Here is a 12,524-nt window from a genome sequence, read left to right as displayed (position 1 = left end):
TAATGTTAATTTTTTTAATACATGCTTTTTCACATTAGCCACATGTATATTTCTTGACATACCTATGCACTGTGAAAAAGTATTTTTCGAAGTTTAAAATAATAAAAAAAATGTATTCAAGTACATTTTACAAGAAAATAATATTTCAGTTTTTCTACTTAAAATTTTTAATTCAGTGTGTTAACTGGCATTTTTTTCTACTTATTTGTGAAAATTTTTTCAAAGTAAATCCTACAGCAAATTGTTTTAAGTGTTAAACCGCCGAACTACTCACTGGAGCATAGAATGCCAGTGTCATTTAATGTTAATGTTACAGAGAAATTGAAAGAGATGTCACTTCCTGCCAGACAGAGACTATCTCTTTATGACAAGCTGTTTTCATTTGTACCCTCTTTTCTGAAAGCAGAAGCAGACGAGTTCGAGTCAGACACAAGATAACTATTTTATCACTGGGATGTAGGCACAGACCATCAGGGCTTTACTAGACAGCCTTTACTAAGGAAATTCAAGGTGCAATAAAGTGCCAGAATGCGCATGAGGAAATAATGAAAATGTAGTTTTTATAAACGCTAGAGGTAAGACACTGAATATGTCAGTGTTTGGAGTTTATTTACGTGAAGGACAAGAGCGATCCCTGAAGGAACGGCCTATGAGGGAGACTTTCGGTTTCCATGGAAACTGGCTAAGACAGCCCTAAAGAAAAGCAATGGTGAATCATCAGGTGGTTCCTCCTCGATCCACATGTCTGCAGACGCACACACATACGTCTGTACTTTACCTCAAAACGGTAAACATCCTTTAAGGATTTCAGTCAACTTGTCGATATGTCCAGATCATAATATCATACAGCCTCGTCCCAAAGGAGCTCATCCTCTAAAAACAGCATACAGAGCAAAACAGCCTAAATTAAGCCTTAAACCTTCATCCCAAGCCTCAGTTAAACCTTTCTAAACTCTAAAATCACCCATTGTCACCTCCCTCTAGCTGTGTTGAATGAACCCGTTACTGCACTGCTTAAGAACAGAAATGTGACCTTTGAAGCGCAGACTCTCTGCCTCATTAATTCACACTCCAGTCCAGACAAATCTGGGAGACTCCAAACCCAGAGCTGCAATCTCAGCGGGAAAAGCCTGCAAGTCACACAATAGCTGCCTGCTCTCGCTAACTCTGGCCTGTCTAGACGACTCCAGCATGGACTTGGTGGTGGTGTTAAACTTTTTCCGTCTTGCAGCATCAGATTTTGCTCGGGAAAGAGAGCAGGTCACATTGAAACATCTCAGCTCTATTAGAAGTTCACAAATCTATCTGCCAATCTATCTTGGTATAAACCTACAGTATTGAAGTGCCAATTCTAAAAGTTCATTAAAATAAATGCATTGAGAAAGAATAGTTAATATAAGTTGTTTAATACAAGAAAACTCTCCACATATTTTCACTACATACATATATTCAAGAAGTTTTACAAATGCACGTGTTGGAAATATAATACCCCACAATAATATAATCAATTTATCTAAAATACTAAATCAACTGTACCTCAAAGGGCACACCACAACGTAATCAATTGCTTTAATACTTAATATTACTAAATAGTTTTGCCTTTATATGAAGAGTTTAAAAAAAGCCGCTAAACACCACCTCCATCAAAAACGAGATAACGATATTGAGCGAATGCTTTCCACACATAATATACGTTCATCAAATACTTTTGCTTCAAATCTGCTAAATCCCAGCGTCAGCCCATTCAGAAATACCGGTTCGCTGGTAGAAACCACTAAACACTACTTCCCTTTGTCAGCAGAAGTCCACAGAAGAACCAATCGGAAGTCGCAAATCGAATCATATGATTTCAAGATGAATGAGGGTGTGTGCATGAGCCGCTTTCAATTGCTGAGCTGCAAGTTTTTATCATGTTTTGTCCATCGTTACAGTGCCAATGACAGGATTTCATGACTAGCAAGTAAACACAACAGTGTTCTTTTGCTGCTGTAAAACTGACAGAAACGGATGTTTTACTATGTCTTGTTGTCCAAAGAGACGGACTTTTGCAAAAAAAGCATAGAAGGACATAACTGGTTTTGCAGCAAAAGACAGTCAAATTTGTTAAATACCAATGAATTGAATAAAGTGACATTTTTAAAAAATAAGGCATTTCAATAACTGACTAATAACATTTTCATTGCCATTAAAGTGAAATTACTGAACCTAAACACAGGAGCCAGGAATAAGTGTTTAAAGCAAAAGTCTAAGTGAAACCTATAGTATAATTATTTGAAATGGCCCCTGAACTTGCCAAATCTCGCAACTTGGTATTCAAGTTATCTTTTAGTCAGCATAAAAACTGGACATTCAATCACATTAAATCATATCGCTTAACTGACAAAATTTAGGGGATTACAATTGCCCCCGTTGGTATTCTATACTATTATTCATGGGCTTATAAAGTGAGACAACTAAATATATTACGTAGCCAAATAAAATGAGAATGCAATTGATTTGATATTACTAGCATCTAATCTTTTAGTCAGTATATGATAATCAAATGAAAATGTATGAGATCCAATAAACTGGTATTAAGCTATGAATTCTTAATTAGATACAAGTTCATCTGGTCAGAGTATTGGAACATTAGATAATATTCCTTCTCATTCCAGAGGACATTTTTCCTCTATATACTGGTGTATATGAGACAGAGACTGATGGTAGGTAGAAAAGTCCTCCGAGTAATGACTTCCTTTGCAAGCAGTTTTTTAATGGAAAACTAATCCATATTAAGTAAGAGTTAATCAACACCAAATTGAAATCGGATTCCCATTTAATGCTTTGTCAGCCCATATAAATGGTTAACGGTGACAAAAGACCAAAAAGTGCTTCGTCAGTAATCAATGGCCATTTTCTGAACAAGTTGCCAACAGCGAGTTGCAGCATTGAAGTGAATGTGTGCAGGACATTAGTTAAATCAGCTACACAACATTGTTATTTGTGTTTACTGACATTCATTTCATTAACCATGATAAGATTGACATCATATTGTTCATTTATGTGTATAGCTTGCTTAACTTGCACTTTTGACCTCATTATCTGACACATTAAACCCTTTCTTATATTTGCAACATTTAACTAGAAAGACAATGCCAAGTGGTTTCTCTACTTAGGCAACTTGGTTAATCTGCTTTTAATGGATTTGAGGGATATTGTGAGTGTAACACAGCTGTTATGTAATGATACACACAAGTGGAGACTAATGTTCCTCTGTGGTGTAATCTTTACTGCCACTTTGTCTGTGCTATTATCCTAATGCAGCATTTCAATCACCGCACAGGGTTTCAATGCAAACTAAACAATCAAGCTCTGTGAAAAACAACCCATTTTGCAACAGTCATGTTTGCGAGGCATTAAATGTCACTCAGAAAGGGCCTGTGACATTTCAGCTGGGGTGAAAACACCAGGCAATATCGCATATCAAGGGGAAGCCAAAATAACAAATGACATGAAAAACTTTCAAATGTTTGCAAATGTGAGTCATGATAGGTTGATTAGCAGTTAGCATTGAGTCTAAAGACCTCTAGCAATTGCCACTTTGAATTATGATGCAAGACAACAATGAGCTGTCTAAAGAGTCAGGTTACAAAAACTATAAAAAATGTATGTAAAATGTCTTAAACAAACCATTTGGGGGTAGACTTAACAGTTACGTCACTGCATTATTATGGCAGTTGCTTTATTAAGGTGGCAGAAAAACAGTGGTAACAAGTGGAGGAAAGCCACAAGATCTACAGAAAAAAAAAAAAATGTCTTGTGCCTTTAGAAGTCAGAATCAGAATGCAAAAAAAGATGGTCTTTATTTTTATAGAATACCATCTTCAAAGATGCACTTTGAAGCTAAACAGACAGACTGGACTGATGGAACCTGCGATGATTAGCCTACTTTTAAAGCATGAATTTGACGTAAACTATCGATCTACACAATATTCACATATGCAGTTCATAGAGGACATATTGTATTTGACGCGGAAAACACATCCAAAACGGAAAAGAACAAATACAAATGTACAAATAGATTTGACAAGAAATCTGAGGTATATTTTTACAGACTGCTGAAAGCTACAGAAAAGAGAAGCAAATGATCGCTGCGATTCACAGAAACAACCGGATTCTAGGTAGCGAAACTTTTGCAGTTATAATTTTGTGTCAATATGTTGAATTTTGGGGTAAAATCATACCTTATATATCGTATTGTTATATATTGTATTTAACTGAACTCATCAATTAAATATTTATCATCTTATATTCTGTATAATTGGGTGTTTTTAAAGAAACACAGACAAAAACTACAAAAGTTTTAGACATTTAAACATTGATATAAGTGATTACTCGGATTTAGACCTACCTATATTGTATTTATATAAAGCGTTCACAGGCAGATTTGCTTTATGTATTTCCCCGGCATCGAAATCAGGCACATATAAATGTCTGTAAACACGATTCCTGGCTGCATGTCAATATCCATGGATTACTGGATCTCTGGTAATTTGTAAGGAACTCTATCAAGTCCAACCTTTAGTTTAATTGTTTGTTTGTTTTATTCGCGTTTTCGCAGTTTCCCCTCTTAAATCCAGTTATGCAGCAGGCTCTTTTGCCATTCAGTGCGGATAAGGGGTGTGTGTTCTGGCGGGAAAGTGGCGTCAATGCATACCCTCAATTATGTGAGTTAACTATGTTGGATTGTAAAGTTAGTGTTTCAATTTCTTTTCATATTGACTTCAGTTGTTCGCCCCACATTTTAGTAACTCCACTTAATATATTTAAATAGCATCTGTCTAAACAAGAAAATGTCAGTTTCACCACTTGTATCCAAGGCCAATGCACATCATTCACTTTACTTTTTACATCCATAAACATATTTAGAGAAAACCAACGGATGCTTTCTATGTCCTGTGAGGAAACTCTAGCAGGCAGCTAACTGGAGTGATTAGATCCTGATAATTGCTCTGCAGGGTCGCATAAAGTCCAAGGAATATGACTCAATTTTACAGGATAAAGCAAGCACTGTTCCCTCAATATACTGCCATTTCGTGAAGACCCCAGTACCCAAATCTGAACATGATGTAAGCTTGCAGTTTTAGCGGACAGCGTGAGAAGTAAATTTCTACCTCCTTCACTGGTCCTTCAGCTGGAGGCTTTTAATTTTGATGAATGCTTTAACATCCCACTACACTCTATAGCGGCGATCCAAGAATCATTGAAGGCGAATGCTGTTCTGATGTTCTGCTTGTAATTAGGTCTCAGTTTCAGCACTACATGGGGGCCTGGGGTCGGCCTGACCCACCCAATTACAACTGGATCATGGGAATCATGTAACCACGGACACTTAATTAAAAACATCCATATATTTTCTTTTTCCTTATTAAAGTAGGATCTCAGTTCAGTTACCACTGACATTTTTGAAAAGCCCTCATTAAACTTAAGTTGATTTGCTTCACATGCCACTTTCTCTGTTATCTTTTTCTTTTGATTCCACCTATACGTCATGGGAATGAACCTAATGATTTTTTCTCTCAATATGTAGCAAATATGTAAGATACACTTTATTTCAATGGTCCACTTTAGACATTCTGCTAAGTAACTTTGCAACTACATGTCAACTAACTCTCATTAGAGTATTAGTGGACTGGAGTAGACTGATAGGTTATGGTTTGTAGAATAAGTTGACATAATTGCAAAGTTACTTCTAGTCAGTAGAATGTCTGTTGGGGAACATCAAAATAAAGTGTTAGTAGATATTAAGCAGAGAGTCTACTACACTGCATTCCAAATTATTATGCAAGTGACATATCAGTAAGATTTCAGTAGAATAAACATTCAAATTTTAGTTTTTCTAAGAAAATGTTTGTTTGTTTATTTATCCATGTCTTTTAGATAACTGGTATCAATCTCAGACAAAATAATTTGCCAGGTCTATGGAAACCCTACTTAGAGGTTGTTCCACATTATTAAGCAAGTCACAGTTCTCATGAAATATGGGGAGGAAGAAAGATCTTTCTGAAGATGAAAAGCATGAAATGGTCCAATGTTGTGCAAAAGGCATGAAAACAACTAATATTGTGTGAAAACTGAATGGAGATTATCAGATTATCATGAGATTTGTGAGTGATTTAGAGCACAGCAGAACTCGGTCCGATAAAGGCTTATTAATGAAAGTTCCTGTCAAAAAAATTAATTGTATTAAAAGGGCAGCTATAAAAAAAAAAAGCCAGTGTTGAGCAGCAAACAGGTATTTGAAGCTTCTGGTGTCTCTGGAGTCTCAAGAAGCTCTCCATGCAGGCTGGCAGTTGTGTGTAAAGATGCATTTCAGCCACTCCAAACCAAACCTCACAAAGAGAAACATTTACAGTGGGTGTAGAAATACATTTTCAAACAGTTTTATTGCTGTGGGGTTTTTTGCAGCATGGGATAGTGCATAGTGCATTGCATTTCAGAAGGCACTATCCTCCTTTTTATACCATAACAGAAAATGGCCAATTATGAACTCCACATATCTTGCAAAAGTCATTTTAATACCCTCAGAGACCCTAAAGGGACCTTCCATCTCACATTCCCAATATTCCAGCCCAAATCATCACCCGCCAGCTCCCTGTTGACATCTTGTTGGAACGTGGTGGCCATTCACCAATATAGAAATCCATCCATCTAGACCATCCATTGTAGTACGGCTTTGGTCAGTGAATAAAACTATTTAAAAATGAGTCTTCATGTATTTCCAAACCCACTGTAAATGTTTCTCTTTGTGAGCTTTGGTTTGGAGTGGCTGAAATGCATCTTTACGCACAACTGCCAGTCTGCATGGAGAGCTTCTCGAGACTCCAGAGACACCAGGAACTGCAAATACCTGTTTGCTGCTCAACACTGGCTTTTTTTATAGCTGCCTTTTTAATGCAATTAATTTTTTTAACAGAAACTTTCAATAATAAGCCTTTATCTGACCGAGTTCTGCTGTGCTCTAAATCACTCACAAATCTTATGATAATTTGAAAATCTCCATTCAGTTTTCACACAATATTAGTTGTTTTCATGCCTTTTGCACATCATTTCACCATTTTATGCTTTTCATCTTCAGAAAGATCTTTCTTCCTCCCCATATTGCATGAGAACTGTGACTTGCACTAAGTAGGGTTTCCATAGACCTGGCAAATTATTTTGTCTGAGATTGATACCAGTTATGTAAAAAGACATGGATAAATAAACAAACAAACAAACATTTTCTTAGAAAAACTAAAATGTGAATGTTTATTCTATGAAATCTTACTGATATGTCGCAATGTAATACTCTAATGAGAGTTAATTGACATGTACAGTAGTTGCAAATTTACTTATAGTCAACACAATGTACTAACGCACTCTTTAAATAACAAAACAAATATTGCACCATTGACTTTAGACCAGGTTTCAGTTGGTCAATGGCACAGTCTATTTCAGTTTCCTCAAAATATTAACACACCAACAATGTGCCTGAACACATCTCGTTTTTAGACCAGCACGCCCATGGGCGCAAACGCATTGCGCCGGGTGTATGATAGGGGCCAAAGTGTTACCTAAATCTGTCTTTCTAGGTAATTAACCATTCGCTAAACTCCACTAACAACCAAGTCACTTCTTTACGATTCATTTCCAGTGGCAACTCAAAACAAATAAGTTGAGCATTTAGACACAATTGTTTAATTATTGAATTTTGCAGAGGCCTTGACATATCAAATTCACAGTAAGTAATGAATGTATAGATTGTGATTGGGTACCTGAGTGTTTTGCGAACCATATCTTCATCTGTTATTCCATAATACGTCAGGGTCTCACTCCAGACAGGGTTGAGAGTGTTGCGTAGGGTCTTGGTGCGGAGCTTATTGGCCTAGAAGAAATGATAGATTTGCCTGTAGATTAGTGGTTGTGTTCACTGGCACTCTTTAGTCTTTATTCTTAGCACAAGCTAAGAATATACCAGACCTTCCATTTCGCCATGTCAGGCAAATCAGGGGTTTAAACTCTGTATTTAAACATGCACCAAATTTTGGTAACAGGGTTGCAAAATAGCAAATCACACTTAATATTAATGGAAATTTAAACAGCTTGTATAATATTTAGTTTGACTTTCCAAGCATTTTATAAAGCTTAAGCACCTTCTTGCACCATTTGTTTAAAAAAGGAGAATAAATCATGTCAGGCACTATGTTGTACCCTGTCGATGGAAAATTGGAAAGTTCCTCAGGTGTGATTAGCGCCTGAGTCCTCATCTAGCACATCTGTGAGGTGTTTCCTAATCCTAATGGGATAACTCTAATATCCTATCCCATTTGATTAATCTATAACCCTGTGAAGGAGTGTTCGGCTCTGCTATAGGACATATGATCCATACAGATGGAAGATGACTTATGTTGTCAGTAGTAAGTGGATTGTCGCAAGATGAGCAAGGAGGTTACCAGTCAAAAATAGATGACTTATAACACAGAGATGGTCAGTGACAAGGAAAAACTGACATTTAGATCTTAGGGTAGCACTGGTCAGTTTGATTAAAGTATTCTAGACCTATGGTGGGACAGAAAGAGTTGATATAAAAGAGTGTTTGTTGCTTTAAGTAAGTTTATGAAGAACATAATGGTTAAAGGATTAGTTAACTTTCAAATAAAATTCATGATAATTTACTCACCTCCATGTCATCCAAGATGTCCATGTCCTCCTTTCTTCAGTTGAAAAGAAATTAAGGTTTTTGATGAGAACATTCCAGGATTATTCTCCTTATAGTGGACTTCAATGGCCTCCAGACAGTTGAAGGTCAAAATGACAGTTTCAGTGCAGCTTCAAAGGACTTTAAACGATACCAGACGAGGAATAAGGGTCTTATCTAGCGAAACGATGGGTCATTTTCGAAAAAATTTAAATGTATATGCTTTATAAACACCAATGATCACCTTCCAAGTGCTTCCGCCAAAACCGAACTTTCGTATTCTTCAAAAAGCTTACGCTGTATGTCCTACGCCTTCCTTATTCAACTTACGGAATGAATGCAGCGCCAATTCCATTTTATTCCGTTTTATTCCTCGTCTGGTATCGTTTAAAGCCCTTTGAAGCTACACTGAAACTGTCATTTTGACCTTCAATCGTTTGGGGTCCACTGAAGTCCACTATAAGGAGAATAATCCTGGAATGTTTTCATCAAAAACCTTAATTTCTTTTCGACTGAAGAAAGACATGAACATCTTGGATGACATGGGGGTGAGTAAATTATCAGGACAATTAAGTACATATTAATCTGAAGTTTAATACCCCAGACTCAAGAGTCTTAATTAAAGAAGTTCTGTTTATTTCTTGAAGATTTCTGAGACTGGGTGAAACATAAGAACCAAATGTATGATTTTAAAGCTCAAAGTATACTTTGGCTGTCTGCACTGTCCTTCACTTTTGTCATCAGGATGGTCTGCAGACGTCTGCGCGGATGGTGCGCGTACAACAGCGCATGCACAAGGTGAATGTTGAGATAGAAGAGTCCACTAGGTGGCAATACGCAGTTGTGATGTACTGTGCGATAGTGGAAGAAGAGTGCGGAAAGAGCGATATCCATCCATCCATCCATCCATCCATCCATCCATCCATCCATCCATCCATCCATCCATCCTTTAGGGATTTCAATTGTAAACACAAACAAGCTACCTTCCATCTGATGTGATTTAAAATATAATTTTAACCTATTTATACTGGATTGTACAGCTATAGCTTTTTCTGAAAACTGACTAGAATGCGTCTACAGCTAGTTTGAGAGCCTTCACCAAAATACAGTTGTTAGGATGAGCTAATAGTTCTCAACCTTTCTAATTCAAGCAAATTAGAATGAAGATATTACCCCCAGTATTTGTTCTACAATTATGACAAAGCTTCGTTTATTATTTTTTAAAATATTTTTTATAAACTGCGAAACAAACAGAAACAATAGGTATTGAAAAAATAATTTCATAAATTTTTTTTTTTTCGCATTTTAATTGACTTAGACCATTTTTATTTCATCGACATTACTATGAACATAAATTTGATTAATAATCATATTAATCGGTAACACTAAACAATAAGGTTCATTGGTTAACATTAGTTAATGTATTAACTGACATGATCTAACCATGAGCAATACATTTGTTAATGTTAGTTAATAAAAATACAGTAGTTCATTGTTTGTTCATGTTAGTTCACAGTGCATTAACTGATGTTAACAAATACAACACTTGATTTTAATAATGTATTAGTAAATGTTGAAACTAAATGCTAAATGCTGTGGAAGTGCAGTTCACTATTAGTTCATGTTAACTAGTTAACTAATTTTAACTAATCAAACTTATTGTAAAGTGTTACCTATTAATCTGAATAATTTTAAGTAATCCCGTGACCCCCTTGGAAGTTTGCAGAGACCCCCTAATCAGTCAAGGGCCCCTGGTTGAGAGCCACTACGTTAAAACATACATTGAAATGACAAGTCTCTTTAGAATATAAAACAAAGCATCTCCAAGTGGTGAGCAGGCACATACCTTACTTGCTCCAGGCAGCAGGTGCAGCTTAACATAGGGATCTGACAGCCCATTGTGATCCATTGGTTTGAGTCCCTGAGAGACAGGGAAAGAAAAAAAAAGAAAAGTGTGACTTATGAAAAACAACTGCTTTTAGACATCCTGTGAAGTCAACACCACAAAGCACTTTGTCAGCCTGATAGATTCCACAGGGTTTAGATATCCAATTCATGTCAAACTCTTGCTTTTTCTAACAAGACGTGGTGTTTCAGATCCGGCCAAATAAGCTAATTAGAAACGCTGGAGGTGATGTCGTGCCATGACAGCAGAGCACTCTCCTGCAGCTCTTAGCTTTCTATTAACATGCATTTTAGTATGGGCAAAAAGCTCAAGCACTTTGTGGACATGGCATAAAAAGCCCAATCATTGCAGAAATATCAGACGTGCAATCATCCAAAAACAAATTGAGCAATTGTTTTGGTGCCAATAATAATAACGGATGTTGTATTTTTCGTTCACGTTCAACTTTGTCTAATGCATGTTTCTGAAATTTTGTTTATAATCAGCTCTCAAAAGATTCAACCTGATTCATTATTAAGTATGTTTTTTGAGCCATTTAAACAGCCTTGGGTTTTTTGAGATCTCACACGAAACTTGAGGATATGAATTAACTACAAGCTGCACAGGATTTTAGAGTAAATATCAATACAAAGCTAGACAACACTGTCTGCTGTCAGAGAGTTTGTGAGGCAAACATTGATCTTATTGAAAACCCCTGCACCACCTGACACCCGCCATCTCCTCTGCTCTACTGCTTAATTACCATCTTTGTAGTGGGATTCAGTGAGGTAACATTGGACTTTGGATGTGTAGGGCTGTGTCGTTCTTGAGGCCCATCAACATCACAGAGGGTATTAATGAATAATGCCATAGAATTTTTTCTTTTTCTTTTTCAACACTGTTAACCATCACATTCACAGTGGAATAAAAGCACTGCGGTCTCTCAGAAACCTTGTGGGGAATGTTTTTGATTAAGGGAACATGTTCCACACAAAGTCTGGATTTACCTTTGTGGTTTTCATTTTAGCTGTCTGCATAATGCAACTTTGGAGCATAATTTGAGAAAAGTGTTTGTTATCTTCAGTAAACAACAGTCAAATGTGCTTTTGCGCTAATAAAATAAAGTTTATTCCCCCCTGCTGAAAGAGCTTCAGGTCTTTCCAGAGGTGTCTGGTATGAAATCGTATTTCTTTATATGTTCAGCAGGAACCAAGTTAGTGAGAGAAAGAAAAGGAAAAATAATTCAAATTTGGTTACACTTTATTTTATGGTGTACTTGTTACAGTGTAATTATACATTTAAGGACTGAGTAGTATTAATTAACAACATGTACTTACTATAGGGTTCGGAATAGGCTTTTGTTTAGGGTTAGTTGCATGTAATTGTGCATAATTTACTGCAATTACTACAGTAAGGATACTAAAATAAAGTGTTTCCCAAATGTTTTATCCTTTGAAGTATGTATGTTAAAGGGTTAGTTCACCCAAAAATTACAATTTTGTCATCATTTACTCACCCTCATGTCATTCCACACCCATAAAACATTTGTTAATCTTCGGAGCACAAATGAATATCTTTTGATGAAATCTGAGAGCTTTCTGTTCCCCCAGAGACAGCTACACATCTGACACTTTGACACTTCAAAAAGTTCATAAAGAGATCGTAAAACTAATCCATATGAACTGGTGGTTTAGCCTCGAACACTTTATATGATGAACAAATTGAATTCTGGTTTATATTTACTTAACTCACACATCAGTTGTGGTAAACGGAAGCTCAATCATGTTTACTTGATGTGTGAGAACCTGAGGCTCATTCTTGTGTGTTACGAAGCACATTTGAGCTTCCAGAAGAACTAATGAGGTTAATACTCATGTTACGCAGCACGTTTGAGCTTCTGCAAGAACCAATGAGGTTATTTCT

The 12,524-nt window shown here is 36.4% G+C and overlaps 1 protein-coding gene across 7 annotated transcripts in view; it reads right to left on the bottom strand.

Moving 5' to 3' along the window:
* The window catches only part of doc2b (double C2-like domains, beta), a 312,366-nt gene that overhangs the window by 23,478 nt on the left and 276,364 nt on the right, over positions 1 to 12,524 (bottom strand). For all 7 annotated transcript variants that reach the window (XM_048189585.1, XM_048189586.1, XM_048189584.1 and 4 more), the window contains 2 exons: positions 10,563 to 10,637; positions 7,794 to 7,903 (listed from right to left, as the gene is read on the bottom strand). In XM_048189585.1, coding sequence (XP_048045542.1) covers positions 7,794 to 7,903; positions 10,563 to 10,637 — 185 coding nt within the window. The remainder of the gene's footprint in view (positions 1 to 7,793; positions 7,904 to 10,562; positions 10,638 to 12,524) is intronic.

The sequence above is a fragment of the Megalobrama amblycephala genome, linkage group LG4 (genome assembly GCF_018812025.1).
Source record: "Megalobrama amblycephala isolate DHTTF-2021 linkage group LG4, ASM1881202v1, whole genome shotgun sequence".
Lineage (NCBI taxonomy): Eukaryota > Metazoa > Chordata > Actinopteri > Cypriniformes > Xenocyprididae > Megalobrama > Megalobrama amblycephala.
The sequence above is the reverse complement of the archived record's forward strand: the minus strand, read 5'-3'. Positions and strand labels throughout refer to the sequence as shown.